The sequence below is a fragment of the Schistocerca piceifrons genome, chromosome 3 (genome assembly GCF_021461385.2).
Source record: "Schistocerca piceifrons isolate TAMUIC-IGC-003096 chromosome 3, iqSchPice1.1, whole genome shotgun sequence".
Lineage (NCBI taxonomy): Eukaryota > Metazoa > Arthropoda > Insecta > Orthoptera > Acrididae > Schistocerca > Schistocerca piceifrons.
The window spans coordinates 944,069,167-944,093,979 of NC_060140.1; the positions used below are offsets into that span (position 1 = coordinate 944,069,167).

Genomic DNA, 24,813 nt, shown 5'->3' on the forward strand with positions numbered 1-24,813 from the left:
TCTAGTATTGTGCCAGGATGGTTACGTCATCGGTGTGTATGGCTACCATCACGTCGTTGTGGAGGCTTAACACGTGGGATTCCAGTATACTTCGTCGAGGTGCTCCCGCCTGTTTACCATGCAGTATTGACTGTTTACCTCGAATCTCTGGAAACTTCTGTCAGCGAGGCATGAGTGCATGAATCTATGAAACCGAGCGAAATTCTAGTGCCGTTCAATTATCATATGAAGCTGTTTGGCAAATACATTCGGCGGTCTAGGAAAACAATGCTGCTATTCCTTTTTTTGTCGTTGTCGTGTGTTATGCGTTCTATTACACGGAGAAATTGTGTTGTGGCGTGGTGATTCTGGAATTGGAATTCCGCTGGGCTCAGCACTTCATTGTTGATGCAGTGCCATGTGAGGCGCTCCTGAATTATTTACTCAACAACACTGCTGGAAGGGCTCAGCTGGATGATGAGTGAGTAATTTTGTGGGAGAGAGTTGTATTTTCCTGCTTTCCTGAACATCAGGACCTTGGCCACATTCCAGTGCGCAAGGAAACTGTAGTGTTTGAAGACAGCATTCTTGATATTTGTAAAACATTCTAATGATACATGAATGAGCAGGGTTATGAATGCCATCTGGGCCAATTTCTTTCCTGGGATAGGTTACTTGATTGTTACCACGATACGCTTCGTTTTACGTGACTGTATGCTGGTTAGTTATAAACTTCATGTCTCTTGCAGGTACATTTGGTTACATAGCCGTATATAGAGTGTGTATAATATCTCTTCGTTAGCGGTTGCTTGCCGAGAATATTTGTTATTCGAATTCAAACAGTTTCGCAATTTGTACGGCGATGTAAGAAAAAGCCTCAGAATAATGGTTTCTCTTCGGTACTACAGCGTCGACCAGTGATGTGTTTTATAATCAATCCCAGAGATGTTGTTCAATTTAAATTGATAATTTGTATTCTCTGATTCAGTCAGCACAGATACACTACCTTTCATTTCTTTAAACAAAATTTATAATATTTTAATCTTTGTCAAGTATTTTATGTTTCAGATATTTCCTTAATAAGCAGACGACAAACCCTACCTTATGGTCTTTGGTTTTATGTATCATAACTTTATGTATCTCACTAAGTAACCTATAAAAACACCGTTATTTCACTTTTAGGTAGCAGTGTGACCGAAAACACGTCACACTACATAGTCTATATGATTTCAAATACCGTTTGTCTGGCTGGCGTAGACGTGAGGTGCCTAGGCAACAAGTGCGAAGTTTTGTTTGATGGGCCAAAACTGCCCTGAACGAGTATTCTACACCTACATCTACATCTACATACATACTCCGCAATCCACCATACGGTGCATGGCGGAGGGTACCTCGTACCACAACTCCTGGAAATTGAAATAAGAACACCGTGAATTCATTGTCCCAGGAAGGGGAAACTTTATTGACACATTCCTGGGGTCAGATACATCACATGATCATACTGACAGAACCACAGGCACATAGACGCAGGCAACAGAGCATGCACAATGTCGGCACTAGTACAGTGTATATCCACCTCTCGCAGCAATGCAGGCTGCTATTCTCCCATGGAGACGATCGTAGAGATGCTGGATGTAGTTCTGTGGAACGGCTTGCCATGCCATTTCCACCTGGCGCCTCAGTTGGACCAGCGTTCGTGCTGGACGTGCAGACCGCGTGAGACGACGCTTCATCCAGTCCCAAACATGCTCAATGGGGGACAGATCCGGAGATCTTGCTGGCCAGGGTAGTTGACTTACACCTTCTAGAGCACGTTGGGTGGCACGGGATACATGCGGACGTGCATTGTCCTGTTGGAACAGCAAGTTCCCTTGCCGGTCTAGGAATGGTAGAACGATGGGTTCGATGACGGTTTGGATGTACCGTGCACTATTCAGTGTCCCCTCGACGATCACCAGTGGTGTACGGCCAGTGTAGGAGATCGCTCCCCACACCATGATGCCGGGTGTTGGCCCTGTGTGCCTCGGTCGTATGCAGTCCTGATTGTGGCGCTCACCTGCACGGCGCCAAACACGCATACGACCATCATTCGCACCAAGGCAGAAGCGACTCTCATCGCTGAAGACGACACGTCTCCATTCGTCCCTCCATTCACGCCTGTCGCGACACTACTGGAGGCGGGCTGCACGATGTTGGGGCGTGAGCGGAAGACGGCCTAACGGTGTGCGGGACCGTAGCCCAGCTTCATGGAGACGGTTGCGAATGGTCCTCGCCGATACCCCAGGAGCAACAGTGTCCCTAATTTGCTGGGAAGTGGCGGTGCGGTCCCCTACGGCACTGCGTAGGATCCTACGGTCTTGGCGTGCATCCGTGCGTCGCTGCGATCCGGTCCCAGGTCGACGGGCACGTACACCTTCCGCCGACCACTGGCGACAACATCGATGTACTGTGGAGACCTCACGCCCCACGTGTTGAGCAATTCGGCGGTACGTCCACCCGGCCTCCCGCATGCCCACTATACGCCCTCGCTCAAAGTCCGTCAACTGCACATACGGTTCACGTCCACGCTGTCGCGGCATGCTACCAGTGTTAAAGACTGCGATGGAGCTCCGTATGCCACGGCAAACTGGCTGACACTGACGGCGGCGGTGCACAAATGCTGCGCAGCTAGCGCCATTCGACGGCCAACACCGCGGTTCCTGGTGTGTCCGCTGTGCCGTGCGTGTGATCATTGCTTGTACAGCCCTCTCGCAGTGTCCGGAGCAAGTATGGTGGGTCTGACACACAGGTGTCAATGTGTTCTTTTTTCCATTTCCAGGAGTGTAGCATCTTCTCTCCCTGTTCCACTCCCAAACCGAACGAGGGAAAAATGACTGCCTATATGCCTCTGTACGAGCCCTAATCTCTCTTATCTTATCTTTGTGGTCTTTCCGCGAAGTGTAACTTGGCGGCAGTAAAATTGTACTGCTGTCAGCCTCAAATGCTGGTTCTCTAAATTTCCTCAGCAGCGGTTCACGAACAGAACGCCTCCTTTCCTCTAGAGACTCCCACCCGAGTTCCTGAAGCATTCGCGTAACACTCGCGTGATGATCAAACCTACCAGTAACAAATCTAGCAGCCCGCCTCTGAATTGCTTCTATGTCCTCCCTCAATCCGACCTGATAGGGATCCCAAACGCTCGAGCAGTACCCAAGAATAGGTCGTATTAGTGTTTTATAAGCGGTTTCCTTTACAGATGAACCACATCTTCCCACAATTCTACCAATGAACCGAAGACGACTATCCGCCTTCCCCACAACTACCATTACGTGCTTGTCCCACTTCATATCGCTCTGCAATGTTACGCCCAAATATTTAATCGACGTGACTGTGTCAAGCGCTACACTACTAATGGAGTATTCAAAAATCACGGGATTCTTTTTCCTATTCATCTGCATTAATTTACATTTATCTATATTCAGAGTTACCTGCCATTCTTTACACCAATCACAAATCCTGTCCAAGTCATCTTGTATCCTCCTACAGCCACTCATCTACATCTACATCTACATCTACATCCATACTTCGCAAGCCACCTGACGGTGTGTGGCGGTGGGTACTTTGAGTACCTCTATCGGTTCTCCCTTCTATTCCAGTCTCGTATTGTTCGTGGAAAGAAAAACTGCCGGTAAGCCTCTGTGTGGGCTCTGATCTCTTTGTTTTTATCCTCATGGTCTCTTCTCGAGATACACTTAGGAGGGAGCAATATACTACTTGACTCCTCGGAGAAGGTATGTTCTCGAAACTTCAACAAAAGCCCGTACCAAGCTACTGAGCGTCTCTCGTGCAGAGTCTTCCACTGGAGTTTATCTATCATCTCCGTAACGCTTTCGCGATTACTAAATGATCCTGTAACGAAGCGCGCTGCTCTCCGTTGGATCTTCTCTACGTCTTCTATCAACCCTATCTAGTACGGATCCCACACTGCTGATCAGTATTCAAGCAGTGGGCGAACATGCGTACTGTAACCTACTTCCTTTGTTTTCGGATTGCATTTCCTTAGGATTCTTCCAATGAATCACAGTGTGGCATCTGCTTTACCGACGATCAACTTTATATGATTATTCCATTTTAAATCACTCCTAATGCGTACTCACAGATAAGTTATGGAATTAACTGCTTCCAGTTGCTGACCTGCTATATTGTAGCTAAATGACATGGGATCTTTCTTTCTATGTATTCGCAGCACATTAGACTTGTCTACATTGAGATTCAATTGCCATTCTCTGCACCATGCGTCAATTCGCTGCAGATCCTCCTGCATTTCAGTACAATTATCCATTGTTACAACCTCTCGATATAACACAGCATCATCCGCAAAACGCCTCAGTGGACTTCCGATGTCATCCACAAGGTCATTGATGTATATTGTGAATAGCAACGGTCCTATGACACTCCCCTGCGGCACATCTGAAATCACTCTTACTTCGGAAGACTTCTCTCCATTAAGAGTGACATGCTGCGTTCTGTTATCTAGGAACTCTTCAATCCAATCACACAATTGGTCTGATAGTCCATATACTCTTACTTTGTTCATTAAACGACTGTGGGGAACTGTATCGAACGCCTTGCGGAAGTCAAGAAACATGGCATCTACCCGGGAACCCGTGTCTATGGCCGTCTGAGTCTCGTGGACGAATAGCGCGAGCTGGGTTTCACTCAACGACGACTCCTTCCCGTACACCGCAGCATCATCACCAAACAGTCGCACGTTGCTATCCACCCTATCCAAAAGATCATTTGTGTAGATAGAAAACAACAGCGCACCTACCACACTTCCCTGGGGCACTCCAGATGATACCCTCACTTCCGATGAATACTCACCATCGAGAACAACTCGGTCCTGGCGGGTTGCGGATGTGGCGTTGCTTACTGGTTCAGCGATCCATCAGATTCCAGCCACCTCGGTAGGCGGTGTCCAAAGGAGCGGGTGTCTGACGCCAGTGTGTGGCCCTACGAATAAGTGTTTGTTCCACAGGCCAGTTCCAAACGGCACGTTTACCGATAAGGTTTCCAGCAGTAATGGCACGCGGAGCAATATTAAGCGCTGTTGTTTATATTGGCCCTGACAGGTGTAGATTCTGATTTCTCAAGTTTAGTCAGCTCTCTTCTGCTGTCTTTGATGGCCTTTTCTCCATCGGTTCTGTCACTCTTCTGTCCGTATGACAGGCGAAATATCTATCGTAAACTGTCTGTGAGGTTCAGGTAGCGTATCGGTGACCAGCGCGATGCGCTTCTGAAATATCCCATTGGCATCCTAAAACAGGTTCAGTATCTACGATTTGTTGCTAGAATGTTATCCATTGACCCATGTGAAGATCGTGTTGAGGAGTGTCTTTGTTAATATCGTGCCCTTGACTAGGCTCAGTCAAAAGCAGCTGTACGAAGAGGGAAGCCACCCTTTGGAGGATCTTCTTCATTGTGACGTAGGTAAAAGTTTTGCAACAGGGGTTCCATATAAGTGCTGAAGAACCAGGCAAGGACATCATCTGATTTGCTGAAGCTGCTGTAAAATTCACTTTTTTCTGAATGAACTTGTTTGGTAACTTCTTTAGGTCTCTTACTGCTTTGAACATAATCATTCAGCTCATCCTTATAGACATGAGACTGATACATACGTGTCAGCAATGATGTTGACGTAACTTCCACCCATTCCAGCATACTACTTCCCAAAGGATGTGATTTGGTATGTCTCAGAGAGACAGGCATCTGCTACAGTTTATGAAGTCCTTAAAGCGGTGCACGATCGATATACGTTAACACAATGATCACAGAACACGTCACCAAAGCATCTTCCCACAGTTACGTCTAATTTATTTTCAATTCCTACTTTAACGCTTCCACCGACGACCTATAACGGCAATCGCTGCTAACGTTATACCTCAGCGAGGAATTTTTGATAAGTTGACCCTGAGATAAAATAATAGAAACAGCACAATCAAACTGGGATTCGTTTCCGAAACACTCCAGCAGAGTATAACCAATAGTAAACGGTGGATCAGGAACAGACGTTCTCCCAGCACAAAAGTTGTAACACTACACATTAAGAGCGGTCGCTAGCCTAATTAGGGTTTCTTGTGTCAAGCAAAATAATAAAGCACAAGGCTAACCTAACCTTCGTTGACACACACACGAAAGTCTTTCGTTACATCTGTTCCTACTACAACACAGTAACCCAACCTTGCAGATAAATGTGCTACTAACAAGAAAATGGCCAATGAGATAATAGTAGCATATGCCTCTCAATAATATGTACCTTAAATGAACCAGCTGTAACAGTTCATAAAACAAGTTAAATGAAACTAGTACCAATACCGAACAGGGAAAAGCTTGAAATGATTCTGAATTTAAATCAGGGGGTCTGCTAATGATCGTAATCAATAACTTCATCGCTTAGTGCGGGGTCTCTATGCCTGTGCTATAACCAACTTGCATTAGAGTAGATAACATAGTAAATATTTCTTTCTTAAACTCAGTTTGAAGCAACCAAACAGAATGCGAGTCTAACTACACTGGCTCTGAAGCAAGCCTTTGCATTGCTTCATTAACTAGCTAGCCTAGTAAACTAGGACCCTTAAACTTTCATGGATTGAAGAACCATGCTCATTAACAAAACCACACCAGCATGTATGAGAAATGGAAAGTATTGTTATCATTAATTATTAATTTAATAAGGCATAACAAACTATAACTCTTTAAGTAACAAATGCGCTTTGATAAGCAGTCTTTTTACCTACTCAAAAGTATTATTGGCTTTACAAATGACAACACATCATTAAATTCAATCTGACCCACTTTCTCATAATAAATCAGGACACCTGAACTTAAATTCGCTAGTATAGGATTCCTGTCCAGGTCTGTGATTTGGGATAATCACGGGTGTACGATAGAGTTTTTAGCAACACCACAATTACTATTATAAAATCAAACAAATTTCACAAGTACCTGGTCCATTTACAGAATGCCAAATATAAACAATTTAGTGGATGGCTGGTGGTTCTGGTGACTGGTAACCAGGCAGCGATGGAATCACAGCAATACTGTTGGCCTCGCCCTGTTACATATCTTCTTGGCGTCGAAATTATATTTTTATAGGGCCAAAAACCATGCCATGATAATGGTATTAGCAAATGCAGCATCCGAGGCCCATAAACACTGCCCTTAAGCTCTTCCGGCCTCAAAACTCCACGAATATGAGCCACAATGATCCGCTACATGTACGTATGATTACACTACAAGCATAAAATATTTTAAGCTGACTGTAAGTCGGAGCAGAGAATTCACTCGAAGATACTAGCAAAGAGAATACAGTCGCCGTTATGAGCAGTAAATCCAAGTTCGAGTTCTTTAAGAGATTTTCATTTTTCACCACATATTCATTACATTGCATGCTCTGCACTTGGTTCACTCTCAGTTACTTTCGTGTCATTGTGTTAACACTGGTGTCTTCCTCAACGATTTATTCATCTAATTTGAATGAGTTTAATTAATTTAAGAGAGAATAGCATCAGAATCTTACTACTGCGGAGTTCTGTGATGAGTGTGTAGTATGCAGTACCCTGTAGAAACACAAAAATGCCGTATACACTCAATCCTGAGAGATGGAGTCCGTTTTTCAGCATTAAATGCACAAAATAAGAACCTAATTTTGATACACAGTGCCCTGTGGACACACAAACATTCCACATACACTCAGTCTCTAAGATGGAATCCTACTTTTCAGGATTAAATGCACAAAACAAAAAGACAAGTTTCATACTGTGTTAAGTATAAGAACGATACAACATGGGCCTCTTTAATGGTTAGTTCAAAAAGTTGAGTACTTTAATGTGTCATAAGAGTATCACTTGATAAAGCATACTGAGCATAAATTTTGAATTATCACAATAACAGCTCTATCCATCATCACAGGACAACCTTCAAAATTTTCAAATGACTGTTACAATGTATTTCTTAAATAATTCGTACTATATTGTAACGTGTGGTTTAGACAACATAGAGCAAACATTTGTAAAATACGAGGGCATTTCGAAAAGTAAAGATACAATGGCTCGCAGTCCTTAAATAGAAAATTTATTTAGAAAACATCAGTTACATCTTATTAACTGGATTATTTGTTATTTTTCGACATAATCCCCCCCTTATCCAAACATTTGTTAAGTCAGTGCACAAGCTTTTGTATCCCACAGTCATAGAAGGTTCTCGCCTGTTGTCAGAACCACATTTCAACTTCATCTTTGATCTCTTCATCGTCGTGGAATGATTTTCCACCAAGATGTGACTTCAGGTAATGGAAGACAAGGAAGTCGGTGGGCACAAGGTCCGGGCTGTATGGCGGATGGTCCAATACGTCCCATTTTTTTTCTCCGGACTGGAAAGAAACATGCGCATTGTTTTAAAATGAGGCCGCATTCATTGTCAATACGTCCCAGAGATGGCAGCACCATACGGCAGATGGAATTTTACCGCCAGCGGCGAGAATGAGAACTGTTTTAAATACTTAAAATGGCGACATTTTCCTTACTTGAACAGCATGCAAAAATTCGTTTTCTGAATTTGCGTGGTGTGAAACCAATTGAAATTCATCGACAGTTGAAGGAGATATGTGGTGATGGAGTTATGGATGTGTCGAAAGTGCGTTCGTGGGTGCGACAGTTTAATGAAGGCAGAACATCATGTGACAACAAACCGAAACAACCTCAGGCTCGCACAAGCCGGTCTGACGACACGATCGATAAAATGGAGAGAATTGTTTTGGGGGATCGCCGAATGACTGTTGAAATGATCGCCTCCAGAGTTGGCATTTCTGTGGGTTCTGTGCACACAACCTTACATGACGACCTGAAAATGCGAAAAGAGTCATCCAGGTGGGTGCCACGAATGCTGACGGACGACCACACGGCTGCCCGTGTGGCATGTTGCCAAGCAATGTTGACGCACAATGACAGCATGAATGGGACTTTCTTTTCGTCGGTTGTGACAATGGATGAGACGTGGATGCCATTTTTCGATCTAGAAACAAAGCGCCAGTCAGCTCAATGGAAGCACACAGATTCACCGCCGCCAAAAAAATTTCGGGTAACCGCCAGTGCTGAAAAAATGATGGCGTCCATGTTCTGGGACAGCGAGGGCGTAATCCTTACCCATTGCGTACCAAAGGGCACTACGGTAACAGGTGCATCCTACGAAAATGTTTTGAAGAACAAATTCGTTCCTGCACTGGAACAAAAAAGTCTGGGAAGGGCTGCGCGTGTGCTGTTTCACCAAGACAACACACCCGCACATCGAGCTAACGTTACGCAACAGTTTCTTCGTGATAACAACTTTGAAGTGATTCCTCATGCTCCCTACTCACCTGACCTGGCTCCTAGTGACTTTTGGCTTTTTCCAACAATGAAAGACACTGTCCGTGGCCGCACATTCACCAGCCGTGCTGCTATTGCCTCAGCGATTTTCCAGTGGTCAAAACAGACTCCTAAAGAAGCCTTCGCCGCTGCCATGGAATCATGGCGTCAGCGTTGTGAAAAATGTGTAGGTCTGCAGGGCGATTACGTCGAGAAGTAACGCCAGCCATTTTAAACACGACCTACTCCAAGCAGAAGCAACGTTCAACTGCCGAACGACCGCAAGGAGAAACTAACGGTTCAAGGTTAACACCAGTGTTGCCAATTTGCTCGCCAAAACTCTTCTGTTCCTCTGGCATACGGTGTATCTTTACTTTCCGAAATACCCTCATATAACTTAAATTAATAATAAATACCTACTTCACTCTACAATGTGCACTGATGGAACAAAATAGTACATCCTTTTAGAGATTTCCAAGTCACTCAAGATTCATTGTTGCAACAGTGCATATGCAGACCATGAAACTATTACATTTACAGATCAATAGCAAAACGGTTCTGAGGTACCAGGTCCGGCCTATGCTGAAGCACCGATATTAGTATGTGGTGCAGCTTCCGCAGGCGGCAATGCAGGTGCTGACTCAGCATCCAGTTGATCGTACAGATGGCGAATACTGTCCTGGGATACGTTATGCCACGCCTGCTCGACCTGTTCACGTACTTCTGTAAGAGTTGTCGGTTGACGAGTCACTTCTTTTCTCCTCATACGCCACACGTGCCCCATCAGAAGTAAGTCCAGAGATAGTGCTGGCCAGAGAAGTTGCCGCATGCCTTGCAGAGCACACGGAGTTTCGCTGGCAGTAAGTGACCGAGCATTATCCTCTTGGAAAAGCATCGCCTTCCTGTTGCAAAAACGGCAGAAGAATGGGTCTAACAACATTCTCCAAAAACGATTGCTGGTTATCATCCCCAGCATAAACACCAAAGGTGAATGTGAGTTGTAGGTTATTGCAGCGCAGACCATAAGCCCTGGGATGGTGCCAGTCTGTCTTGGACGAATGCAAATCACTTGCGTGCTGGTAGGATCTACATTCATCTCTGGAAACCGCGACGCACCACTCCATCTTCAAAGTGAACCTTTGACAGTACCAGTCGAGCCGTGCACGTCGATGCCAGGGGCCGAGTGGAAGACGGGCTGGAGTTGTGTGTGTCTGCAGTCCCACTGCTAAAGTGCGCGTCATTTACGACGGCGGCCGAATTTAGGTTCGTTCTGCGCATCTGACGTCACGAAACACAGTCATCCAATGAACAGAGAACGACATTGCCAGAGCTCGAGTGCAGTGCAGAGCACGGATGAGTGTCTTCAGTTTTAGAAACTTTATTTAAAGTAATTGAACAAAAGCAATGTCTTGATAGCAGACTTTCTATGAAAGAATGTTTGGAAAAAGCATTCTTCATACCAATTGCTTCATATTCTATTAATTAATTAAACCAAACAAGCAATAAGCCTCCTAATTTAGGCGATTCAAGGAAATTCATTCTCACTAACCGCTTTTTCGCAATAAAGAACAGCGGTCATTGTTTATTTCCTGATGTACTTCGACGAAATGTGGGTAATTCATACCAACAGTGTTTGTTGGTATTTTGCGTGACGCTTTACAGTCCTCAAGGAAGTCTATTAGATGATGAGTTGCATTAGCATAATGGTTAAGGTGTTTGGCTGCTAAGCAGAAGGTGGGGAGTTCAAACCTTGTTTGGTGTTTAATATTTTCTTTATTTAAAAACAATATCGAAGTATCTTACTTCATGAATTTTATTCGTTTGAATGTAATTTTTTGAAATTTCGAGTGGCAACTAAAATCGACCATACGGAAAGTATACGCTGTGGACTTTTACCTCTGCAAACTCTTCAAAATTTCGTGCAATGGTTTACTACATTCAATACTGCACAATAACTGCGTTGAACATCGAAATAAAATTAAGCCATTTGTTGGGGGAAGGTATCAGTCAAGAAGATGTGTAAAAATCAAATTTTTGGGCCAAACAGTTTTTGTGAAATCGAATGATAAGTGTGTCAAAGCAGTCGGAACACCGTGTGTCTGCACAGGCGAGCAGTGCAGTGATGGCAAAATCGCGCACAGCGTGGAATGCGGGGATCACGTCTCTGTAGCAGCGAAAGGGTTAATGCGGCCGTGGTGGCTTTACGCCTGCGCGCTCCCCCCTAAACGTAAGTCTGAACTATACTATACTATGGCTCTGCTTCTCTTGGCGCGTGCAACTGGCAACGCAGCAATCTCCCGCGTCTGGGCGGCTATGCGCGAGCCGCTAAGATAAAAGAATTGAACCATAACAGCCGATTCGCGACAGTTCGTCTTCACACTTGTGGCTCCCAGGCCCTCTCATCTGTGCTGTGGTAGCTGTACCATCTGCCACTGCTGCCCTTACAATTGAGTGTTAAGAAACCGGTGCTATAAAAATTCACGTGAATAATTTTGGCGCTAAATGTTACAACAGCCAGTCCAAACTAAATGTGAGTATGACTGGCTTCAATAAGCAAGGGACTGCGGAAAAATGTGTGCAGAGCAAAATCCTATCATCTTTCCAATTCCGTGCGAAAATCGACAATCTTAAGCTTCTTTCGTCCGAAAATAAATTTTCTAGGAGATAGCATAAGAGCTTTTGATGAAAACGTAATAAAGTATTTTCTTGATTGGCGACTCCATGGAGTGTCCTGTGCACCACGACCATATAATGGGTATACTTGGAAGGAGAGACAGCATTGGTCGTATTTTTTTTGTTTTATTAAACGCAAAATCGCTGTAAGCTTGTTGACACCAGTGCCTACCAATTTAAATTATATATTACAGCACTGAAGATGGTCACTAAGTGACCGAAAATCGATTTTGCGTTTAATAAAACAAACAAAAAAATACTACCAATGCTGTCTCTCCTTCTAAAGTATTTTCTATTGGTTAGAAACGAGGTGAACTTTTTCTGACAGTAATTTTTATAGCAGTTTTTGGGTTAGTTTAATTTTATGTGTTGTCATTGATAGAGCTTTAAATTCTCAATCAAATAGTACATAATTTTGTACAGGGCTAGAGGTAATTCTCATTTGGTACATGCATTGTTTTCTTGTTCAGTTGCTTGTTTCAATCGAATGAAACAACCAAATGAAACTAGTCTCTGTGGCCGTATCAGCTACATCATTGTTTTCACTCACTCTCCATGCTTGAGTCGTTTCACTTAATATGAGACAACCGACAGAAACAAATCTCTGATGGTTACCTCAGTCATATTTATGTTCTTACTCAGTGTCTGAGTTTGAGAGGTTTCATTTGCATACTTATTCAGTCTTCTCGGTTACAGATGAATCATGACTAGTTTCGCCAATCTCTTTGGAGAAAAATAAGGCACCTTATTTCAAGGAAAGGTGAATGACAAGTATATTTCTAAAAACGAAGTATTTTGAAAAGTAAGGTATTTATTGATTGGCATTAAATATGGATTTTTGGTTGGTTTTGAATGGTTAGTGACTGACAGTACATGGTAAATTTACGTTGAATGAATTGAACAATCACTTTTTTATTTACATTTATTGAAACTTTGTCTCTCTGTTTCCGCTGGTTTGCACCGATCACCAATCATCATTTTTCGGTAAATGCTAAGGTGATGTGAACATAAAGCACATAAGATAAAAATTTTTAAATTGACGTCATCATTTGCTTTCGAAACATATACTGTCACTGTTGGAAGCCTGTTTTTGTGAGAAATACTTCTTATTTTCTTTGAATTTCTTTAATTAATATAGATTCAGAATATGAATCCTGTGCAGATACTTTAAATCGACTGTGTTTGCCTTGAGGACCATTTTCTATCCAGTAATTTGCTTTATTCCATCCTTACGCCATTGAGAATATCAGAATTGTGATCCAAACACAATGTTCACTATTAAGAAAACGCCTCTTCATAAACATGCATAAGAGCCGAACTAATGGTTACTTAACGGCACTCAATAAACGTTAAACATCGAAATGGCAATAACGGTGACGACCAGACTGTAGTCAACAATAAACGTTTAACACTGGCCAAAAGGAATGCATTGTTTTCCAATAATAGACTGAATCGATTCCTTTCATTCAGTTGTTCCTATCACTACTTCATCATCATGTGAACATACATTTTGTTACTGAGGGATATCTACTCAGTTTTTCGGAGTTACGAAGACTGAAGTGCATAGGTACAATGAAAATTGTCAGTGAATGGGAGAATATATATATATATATATATATATATATATATATATATATATATATATATATATATATATACATATATATATATATATATATATATATATATATATATATGTGTGTGTGTGTGTGTGTGTGTGTGTGTGTGTGTGCGAGCGTATACCTGTCCCTTTTTCCCCCTAAGGTAAGTCTTTCCGCTCCCGGGATTGGAATGACTCCTTACCCTCTCCCTTAAAACCCACATCCTTTCGTCTTTCCCTCTCCTTCCCTCTTTCCTGATGAAGCAACCATTGGTTGCGAAAGCTTGAAATTTGTGTGTGTGTTTGTGTGTTTTTTATTGTGTCTATCTACCAGCGCCTTCTCGTTTGGTAAGTCACAGAATCTTTGTTTTATAATATATTTTTCCCATGTGCAATGTTTCTTGTGTGTCTAATGATTAGGTATGAACAAATAACGGAACATTAGTTTCCGTATTGAGCTCACTTTTTTTCGACTATGAACATAACAAAGAAATTTTACACAATGGATAAATGATTCTCAAGTTCGAAATGTAAAGGTTTAAATGTCCGAACATATAAATTAAGTTTTCACTGTTTTCTCTATGTATTAAGCTGACACATGTAATATTGTTGTAAAACTGATCAGTGGATAAATGTTCCACTACTACTACTGCTAGGACTACTACCACTACTTACAGAAGACTTGTACTTTTTTTGTGACAGTTGGTTCCCCGAGTCTCCACGCTGGCTGGCGTGCAGGGGTCGCGAGCAGGAGGCGCTGGCCGTTGTGCGTCGCATAGCAGCCACCAACGGCTCCACGGTGCCTCCGTTCGCCCTGCAGGTGATCCAGACCGTGGGCAAGAGCAAGACAGACAGGAGGGGCTTCCTCAGCATCTTCTCCAGCTTTAACCTCGTCAGGAACATAACAGTCCTCATCATTGCCAGGTGACTCACAGAATAACTTTAAGACGCGTCTTTGTTCTAGTAGAACCTAGGAGCTTAAGGCTGGCACACGTTGTCTGCAGTCTCTCCAATTTCCTGTTTCAAGAGAAGCGCTATAGTGTCATGAAACACACGAAACCTTCCTAATTTCCTTGCAATCTACTCAGGGTCAAAGACGACCAAAACTATGTTGTGTCACAGGATGACAACTTCTAACTTCAGTGCTGCACATGTGGTGGTGGAATGCAGAGGCGGGGCAAGCTTACATGTATAAGAGGCGTGTGATATGAACAGCAAAGACGTTAATTTGGAATGCAATGGTGTTAGTTACCATAATGATCACCTATAATAATCAATACAGCTGACTGCTTTTCAAATAAATGCAGTAAAAACTTTCATTGCTCGCAACAACTATTTTTCACTACCAGAGTTATGTAGCCATGTGCACATAATATCGCCTACAATTTAAAATTCTAAAGCTATTTTCACTACATGGGAGCCAGCATATAATTATCATAAAACCTGAATTTCAATTAAAATCACTTTTAATTTGAACTGATTGTCTGCAGTAGTTGTGCAATACTGTATGAGCAACTATCGTCTGTCTTTTGTTACAGTAATCACTCGGTTGAAAATAAACTGTAAATTTAATTAAAGTTCTCTCCTTCTGACTATTACTTTCACTTATGACTTTTTATGGTGAAAGGAAGGACCCTGATAACGGTTAATGACATCTACATCTACATCTAAATCTACATGGTTACTCTGCAATTCACACTTAAGTGCCTGGCAGAGGGTTCATCGAACCATTTTCATACTACTTCTCTACCATTCCACTCTCGAATGGCGAGTGGGAAAAGGAACACCTAAATCATTCCGTTCGAGCTCTGATTTCACTTATTTTGTTGTGATGATCATTTCTCCCTGCGTAGGTAGGTGTCAAGACAATATTTTCGCATTCGGAAGAGAAAGTTAGTGATCGAAGTTTCGTAAATAGATCTCGCCGCAAAGAAAATCATCTTTGTCCTATTGACTGCCACCCCAACTGGCATATCATATCAGTGACACTCTCACCCCTATTGCGCGATAACACGAAACAGGCTGCCCTTCTTTGCACTTTTTCGATGTCCTCCACCAATCCTACCTCGTAAGGATCCCATACCACGCAGGTATAGTCTAGCAGAAGACGGACAAGTGTAATGTAGGCTGTCTCTCTAGTGGGTTTGTCGCATCTTCTAAGTGTTCTGCCAACAAAACACAGTCTTTGTTTCGCGTTCCCCACAATATTATCTATGTGCTCTTTCCAATTTAAGTTACTCGTAATTGTCATTCCTAGGTATTTAGTCGTATTGACAGCCCTTAGATTTGTGTTATTTATCGTATGTCCAAAATTTATCGGATTTCTTTTAGTACCCATGTGGATGACCCCGCACTTTTCTTTGTTTAGTGCCAATTGTCACTTTTCGCCAGTGGCCACTCAGGTGAATGAAGTTTCTCTCCACAAGTTCGTTCTTTGACTGAACATAGTATAATGTTCCAAAAAGTTACTAAGACGCTAGCATGCCTTTTACACAGCTACAAACCACTGCTGGATCTCACTTTGCGATGCGTTGCTTGTGGTGCGAAATAGTGATTGTTATGAGGTCCATTATTGGCAACAGGCTCTTCTTGAGTAGCGAGCAGTTAGAATAAATTAGGCCCACACAGTATTCTCCATTACTTCCAAAAATCTTCTTGTGACCTTATACTGTGCCCACATACCTGCAAGCCCACATATAATTTGCCCTGCCACATTTTACAACACCATTTTCGATGCAAAACACTCTGACAATTGCACCTCAACACATACATCTGTTGCACACTATAGATGTTTCGCAACTACTTCTCTCCCTTCACCTCTGCGACTGCATGCACTCGCGCCAACTATGTTAGTTTTAGACAAAATTTTACACAAAAGATATTCTGTGTGCTTTATACAATAAAAACTTCCCTGACATGGCCAAAGTATTTACAATGATTTGACATGAATAATTCTTGTTGTTGTTGTGGTCTTCAGTCCTGAGACTGGTTTGATGCAGCTCTCCATGCTACTCTATCCTGTGCAAGCTTCTTCATCTCCCAGTACCTACTGCAGCCTACATCCTTCTAAATCTGCTTAGTGTATTCATCTCTTGGTCTCCGTCTACGATTTTTACCCTCCACGCTGCCCTCCAATACTAAATTGGTGATCCCTCGATGTCTCAGAACATGTCCTACCAACCGATCCCTTCTTCTAGTCAAGTTGTGCCACAAACTCCTCTTTCCCCAATTCTATTCGATACCTCCTCATTAGTTATGTGATCTACCCATCTAATCTTCAGCATTCTTCTGTAGCACCACATTTCGAAAGCTTCTATTCTCTTCTTGTCTAAACTATTTATCGTCCATGTTTCACTTCCATACATGGCTACACTCTATACAAACACTTTCAGAAACAACTTCCTGACACTTAAATCTATACTCGATGTTAACAAATTTTTCTTCTTCAGAAACGCTTTCCTTGCCATTGCCAGTCTACATTTTATATCCTCTCTACTTCGACCATCATCAGTTATTTTGCTCCCCAAATAGCAAAACTCCTTTACTACTTTAACTGTCTCATTTCCTAATCTAATTACCTCAGCATCACCCGACTTAATTCGACTACATTCCATTAACCTCGTTTTGCTTTTGTTGATGTTAATCTTATATCGTTCTTTCAAGACACTGTCCATTCCGTTCAACTGCTCTTCCAAGTCCTTTGCTGTCTCTGACAGAATTACAATGTCATCGGCAAACCTCAAAGTTTTTATTTCTTCTCCATGGACTTTAATACCTACTCCGAACTTTTCTTTTGTGTCCTTTATTGCTTGCTCAATATAGAGGTTGAATAACATCAGGGATAGGCTACAACCATGCCTCACTCCCTTCCCAACCACTGCTTCCCTTTTATACCCGTCGATTCTTATAACTGCCATCTGGTTTCTGAACAAATTGTAAATAGCGTTTGGCTCTCTGTATTTTACCCCTGCCACCTTCAGAATTTGAAAGAGAGTATTCCAATGAACATTGTCAAAAGCTTTCTCTAATTCTTACTTGTCCTATTAAAATACATTACATTTTCATAAACACTAATTACTAACAAAATTCATCAAGACATGTATTTACAAAAAACGGTAATGAACTCGAGAAATCAAGGAGCTGAAATGTACGTGAGGTAACAGGTTGTAGTGTTACAAGCACTCCTAACAGAACCCGTTAGACAGGCTGGCACGCATCTCCCACGGTCCGTGGTGACTGACAGAAAATGTGCAGCCGCTCAACGTCTGTTTCAATGTTCACTAGTGATCTACCACGACGCCATTTTGCTACCGGGATTCCGTGGTCGTCCATCCATCCGTGACTCCAGACGTGTAGCATCACCTGTATCGCGACACTCCTTCCGGCCATCTTTGGCGCCATTGTTACCTAAAGAAGGGAAACACCTATCACCCTCCTACCTCCTTTACGCCAGTCTGTTTCTCGATCTTAGTGAATACACAGAAGTGGGAGTGTCCCGCTCACCTTGTAACGCCAGTTCCCCTTCTTACTCTTCCCATCTCACCCTCCTCCAGTTAGAGACCGACACCTGTACAGGTGGTAAAGAATGTGGCGCGCCCTGAAGGAATCGAATACGACCAATGTGGACGATTGTGGTGCGAGTAGGGAGCTCGAACTTTTACTTGGCGCTGGTCCTGGCAATGGGCCTAAATTTCTTTTTCGTTTTCCTGTCCGGGATGTAAGAGATAGTCAACATCGTCCAGTGTCCTACACGGTACTTGGGTAACTTGGTATTTCGTTCTACCAAACACTCCTCCTCTTTTAGGTCCCTCAAATGTACCTTTTGCACTTGCGCCACAGTGTTGGTAGGGTCTCCACAAAATTACACACTGATGCTCCGTTTTTATCTCCAATGGTTTGCTCAAATGGTGATGGCATCTGGCGGTTGTACACTATCTCGTATGTTGAGAACTTCGTGTGCCTTCAAAGTGTACGCTGTCACTGTGTAAGGTACCAGAGTACCCCCAGTAGTTATGATGACGTGATTACTTAGCATCTTTTCTATTGTTCACATACTGCAACACGTGTTGTCTGTGTGTCCACCACCAGTACTGTTGGGCTTATGTCACATTGTTGTTCTACAGGCTCAGTGCCCGGTCAACACATTATCATGCGCCTCTTTTATAAACTTCATTTCACCCCGTGACTGGTACCACAATGCAAAGTCCGAGACTGATATCTTTATGTATGATCTTCCATGCCCAAGGTACTGTGATTGTGTTACGAATACTTGGCTATCTACATCAATAACTTGCACATTATGCCATTCTGCAAAAGTGATACTCGCACATTGTACCATACATATTTTCCGACTCAGGCGATTGGAATTTTCATGGGCCTTAACAGGTCGATGAGTCACCTCAAAATCAAACTATAACTCGTGTGATTAGTATTTCATTAACTGTTACTCCTTTGCCGACTTTCAGGTAAGTAATTTCTTACCTCCAGAGAAAATTCTCCTGTCACCATGACAGTGGCAGCGTTGGACTTCTCACCGTACTGTGTGTGTTTATGCAAAACGTGCTCTAGTACTCGGAGAGGCAGCACCGTTATGGGTAACAAACAGTTAAGGGAATTTTAACTTAGCTTAGATATATTCTTCAACAGAAATTAAATTTGAGGCAGTATTTCCATTATGGGAGTCACTAAACCACCATGCTGCGTAGTCAATGAAAATAACCCTGTTGCACACCGGAAAATATTTGAACTGAAAAAGTATTAAAGTTCTATTCCTTCAGCCTGTAGCATTTTCAAATGGAAGAAAAGATGACAGCACACAAAGATGCCTACCATGCTTTTGTAGGAAACAAAGAACAGGTTCGTATTTGGAATGCACTCGAGGGAAATCAACTTACAGAGGCAACTAAGTAGCCATGATATTCTTGAGATTCATTGATAGGAGCTGCATAAACAGTAACGCTTACCAGTTTTGCGACAGAAACTCGTAGCGTCGACGCCGGGTGTGTGTGGATTATCTCTGACGAACGTCTATACCACAGTCTCATGGTATGACAGAATTCATAGCAATGCTGAACTGTACAAGTCTGACAGACAAGGTAATGGAGGTTAGAGCAAGCTGTTCGTAGCATGGCTGCACTATGTTACGCCAGTGTTCATATTAATAAAGAACTAATAAGCCACGATAAACGGACGAGAAAGGAATGGGATTAGACTGAGCAACGAATGAGAGGGAGCACATGTCTTCATCCATTTTATAACCTTGGTAGTGTGCCTCCATACCTAAAAGCACCCCAGCAGCTCTTTTACTCACACGATGTGTTGAATGCTATTGGCAAGGGATTTCAAGTTGATTCCGTATTTCTAGATTTCCAGAAGGCTTTTGAAACAGTACCTCACATGCGGCTTGTAATGAAACTGCGTGCTTATGGAATATCGTTTCAGTTATGTGCCTGGATTCGTGATTTCCTGTCCGAGAGGTCAAAATCAGTAATAACTGACGGAAATTCATCGAGTAAAACAGAAGTGATTTCTGGCATTCCCCGAGGTAGTGTTATAGGTCCTCTGAGCAGCCCTCTTAGGTTGTTTGCAGATGATTCTGTCGTTTATCGTCTGGTAAAGCCATCAGAAGATCAAATCACATTTCAAAACGATTTAGATCTGTATGGTGCGAAAATTACCGACTGACCTTAAATAATGAAAAGTATGAGGTCATCCACACGAGTGGTAAAATTAATCTGTTAAACTTGGGTTCCACAATAAATTAATCAAATCTAAAAGCCGTAAATTCAACTAAATACCTGAGAATTACAATTACGAACAACTTAAACTGGAAGTAACAGATGGAAAATGTCGGGTGAAGACGAACCAAAGACTACGCTTTATTGCACAACACTTAGAAGATGCAAAAGGTCCACTAAAGAGACTGCCTACACAACGCTTGTAGGCCCTGTTGTGAAGTACTGCTGCAGATAGAACTAACGGAGTATATCGAGAAAGTTCAAGGAAGATAGCACGTTTCGTATTATCGAGACATATGGGAGAGAATGTCACGGACGTAATACAGTAATTGGGATTGACATCATTAAAACATTCTCTTTGCAGCGGGGTCTTCTCACGAAATTTCAACCACCAACTTTGTCATCTGAATGCGAAAATAGTTCGTTGACGCCAACCTACAGGAGAGAAACGATCATCATAGTAAAATAAGGTAAATCAGAGCTCACACGGAAAGATATAGTTGTTCGTTTCTCCCACGCGCTATTCGAGAGTGGAATAATAGAGAATTATTGTGAAGGTGGTTCGCTGAACTCTCTGCCGGGCACTTAAGTGTGATTTAGAGAGTATACATGTAGATGTAGAACCCTGCAGATATACACGACTAGATGTTACGCCCCATTCACTTCCTGACTTGACACACAACCTAGCACATGGCTGCTCGCACCACATGACTCAACAGACTCCTTTTCATATTCGGTTGCTGACAACTACTTCAATCGACTCTATGCATCTTTGATATTGTGATTCTTCAATTTCTCCAGGCGTATTTTATGACGAAATAAATCTCGGGTGAACAGCCTGGTATGAGTGTGCATAGGAAGCGCCTGACGGAGGGGCGGGAGGGAGACTGTCCTATATACAGGGCGAGTCACCTAACATTACCGCTGGATATATTTCGTAAACCACATCAAATACTGACGAACCGATTCCACAGACCGAACGTGAGGAGAGGGGCTAGTGTAATTGGTTAATACAAACCATAAGAAAATGCACGGAAGTATGTTTTTAACACAAACCTACGTTTTTTTTTTAAATGGAACCCCGTTAGTTTTGCTAGCACATCTGAACATATAAACAAATACGTAATCAGTGCCGTTTGTTGCATTGTAAAATGTTAATTACATCCGGAGATATTTTAACCTAAAGTTGACGCTTGAGTACCACTCCTCCGCTGTTCGATCGTGTGTATCGGAGAGCACCGAATTACGTAGGGATCCAAAGGGAACGGTGATGGACCTTAGGTACAGAAGAGACTGGAACAGCACATTACGTCCACATGCTAACACCTTTTTATTGGTCTTTTTCACTGACGCACATGTACATTACCATGAGGGGTGAGGTACACGTACACACGTGGTTTCCGTTTTCAATTACGGAGTGGAATAGAGTGTGTCCCGACATGTCAGGCCAATAGATGTTCAATGTGGTGGCCATCATTTGCTGCACACAATTGCAATCTCTGGCGTAATGAATGTCGTACACGCCGCAGTACATCTGGTGTAATGTCGCCGCAGGCTTCCACAATACGTTGTTTCATATCCTCTCGGGTTGTAGGCACATCACGGTACACATTCTCCTTTAATGTACCCCATAGAAAGAAGTCCAGAGGTGTAAGATCAGGAGAACGGGCTGGCCAATTTATGCGTCCTCCACGTCCTATGAAACGCCCGTCGAACATCCTGTCAAGGGTCAGCCTAGTGTTAATTGCGGAATGTGCAGGTGCACCATCATGCTGATACCACATACGTCGACGCGTTTCCAGTGGGACATTTTCGAGCAGCGTTGGCAAATCATTCTGTAGAAACTCGATGTATGTTGCAGCTGTTTGGGCCCCTGCAATGAAGTGTTTGTTACAACACGCAACTGAACGTCGGACGTTTCAAGCGTCAACTTTAGGTTACAATATCTCCGGATGTAATTAACATTTTACAATGCAACAAACGGCACTGATTACGTATTTGTTTATATGTTCAGATGTGCTAACAAAACTAACGGGGTTCCATTTAAAAAAACGTAGGTTTGTGTTGAAAAACATACTTCCGTGCATTTTTGTATGCTTTGTATTAAACAATTACACTAGCCCTTCTCCTCACGTTCTATCTGTGGAATCGGTTCGTCAGTATTTGAAGTGGTTTACGAAATATGTCCAGCGGTAACGTTAGGTGACTCACCCTGTATACATGGCGCCGGCCCACCGCCGGTCAGTACATCAGCGCACCTGATGATGGCAACGTGGTCGATGCCGAAATATTGTGTCCTATGCAAACTCATACCAGGCTGTTCACCCGAGATTTATTTCGTCATCTTTCATCTTGTTCGGCAAAATTTTTCCCTAACCTACCAAAAGGCGTGCAAGAGGAACGACAGCAGCCCTGTCCAGTTTCCTAACAAAGAAAAATCCACATTGTCCATAAAATTATGTATCTATTGACATAGCTCCTGGGTTGACACGATTATTATTTCAAAAGTTAATGAAATTAATTGATAGATAAATGGCATCAAACGATTTCCTCGGCAATTAGAGAACACCGAAGGCTTGCGTAATCAGGGGATTGTCGTCTCGGGCGGGCGGAGTATTTTTCCGAACCCCAGATTAATTATTCTTGATATTTCGCAAGACGGCGAAAATTCACAAAAACTGACCAAACCGTTGTTCTGAAATTTGTGCCACATATACTTCGCAAAAGAGGGACAATAGACCATCCGAGGCGTCTCACTTTTCTCAAAATTGTCCAGTAACTCCAGTAACCTCTGAGCTACGAGGCTGTGCTTCGCTGTTCGGAACGTAACTGCCACCTTAGTTAGGTCTACTGCGGGGTCTGCTTTCCGCTGACCTTGGTGTAGCGCCCAAGTTAACAAAAATTATTAGATTGGTGCTTACCATCTCAATCAGCTGCAGTTCTATTAGACTGGTGCATAAGCTCACATTTTTCTTTTCTTTTTTTTGCGTATCGGTAGTCTCGTTGATGTAGTTCACTGTTCCTATTTGAGTTTACATATTATGACTTTGCCATTTGGAGATAGTGAGTGGTGCTCTGCACGCTAGAAAATGGAGTGCCAAGTGGAGAAATGGCAACATTTTCCACATAGTCTGTAACCTCCCGCTCACTTATCGACCTTAATGACAGTAAAATTTAAACCGCGTGTACCTAATGGAAATTTGGGAAAAGCTATCGTCACCGAAGTCAATCTGTCGGTAAAGAGGGAGGAAAGGGTTACATCTAAATGAAAGGAAAAATGCAAATGAAACTGATGAAAATTAATTTTGAAAAAGTGTAAAGTTAATAAAGAAAGTAAATGTGCGGTCGTTACATTAAAAATTAACTGGCGTTAATTAGATACTTGAGATCTGGGGAAAATTACGGTCGCCAGTCCTATGGACAACTACTATAATAACTGAAAATGAAAGATTAATGCACATATAATTAGCACTAAAAGCGTGGCAACTGAAGTTTGACACGTGTTGTGTGAAAACTGAATGTTTGTCAGAAGTAATAAATTTTGCTACACTCTGACTTAATTTAGCAGAAGAATTAATAAAACTGGGAAACTGAAAGTTAATTTAGTGACTGGAATTAATAGTGATCTTTGTTTCTGAAGCACTACGAACTTCAATAAAATGAGGTTAGTCTTGGGCTACCTCAACAATCATTTCAAAAGCTACTTGAATCTATGCAATTTAGAAATAAGAGATTTAATTTTGAACTTGAATTAAATGATTCTGAACAATTAACAATAGTAAAATTTAGTACGTACCAAGCTGAGCTGCAGTCACAGGTAAGCTAAAATATGGTAACAAAACTCGCACTCTTAATTTGTGCTTGTGTAATCTAAATATTGTAGCCAGCTATGAATACTTTAACTGAACTTTGAAATTAAAGCAGTGAAATGGAATCATATTACTTTAATGCTGGCGTTTGAATTTCAACGACACTCGGTTTCATTCCGGAAAGGGAAGGGACCCTGCTTGGTAATGCAATTGGGACAATGAGCAACAAAGGTTCATGCTAAGTTGCTGTAATTTTGAGAATGGAACAATTTTAAAAGCTGAGGTCTGCCATACAGTTCTAAAACTTTACGTGCTTCCAGTCTTCCTTGTTGGTTGGTTGAAGGTTTGAAGCCGTCGATCGAGGAGGTGGCGACAGTCACTCATTGTCAGCCGTCGCTGTTGCAGAAGCTGGATGTTGGCGCGCCTCCTTCTCGACACGGTCACCAGGCGAAACGGGCTCTTGATGTGCGCCAGCTAATGCTTCCCGTCCGCACCACCGTGTCAGAAACTATCACAGCAAGTCGAGCGCAATTACATGCTGCCAAACCCCGAAAGCGCGGCAACTCGCGGGAGCGTCACACAACACACCTGCTCCACTGCACCACCCCAGCCAGACTCCCTCTGCTCTGTCC

The 24,813-nt window shown here is 42.6% G+C and overlaps 1 protein-coding gene across 1 annotated transcript in view; it reads left to right on the plus strand.

Annotated features, from left to right (window-relative positions):
* LOC124789719 (solute carrier family 22 member 7-like) overlaps positions 1-24,813 on the plus strand; it is a 154,953-nt gene that overhangs the window by 90,484 nt on the left and 39,656 nt on the right. The window contains exon 6 of the mRNA XM_047257170.1: positions 14,338-14,559. Within this exon, the coding sequence (XP_047113126.1) occupies positions 14,338-14,559 (222 nt within the window). The remainder of the gene's footprint in view (positions 1-14,337; positions 14,560-24,813) is intronic.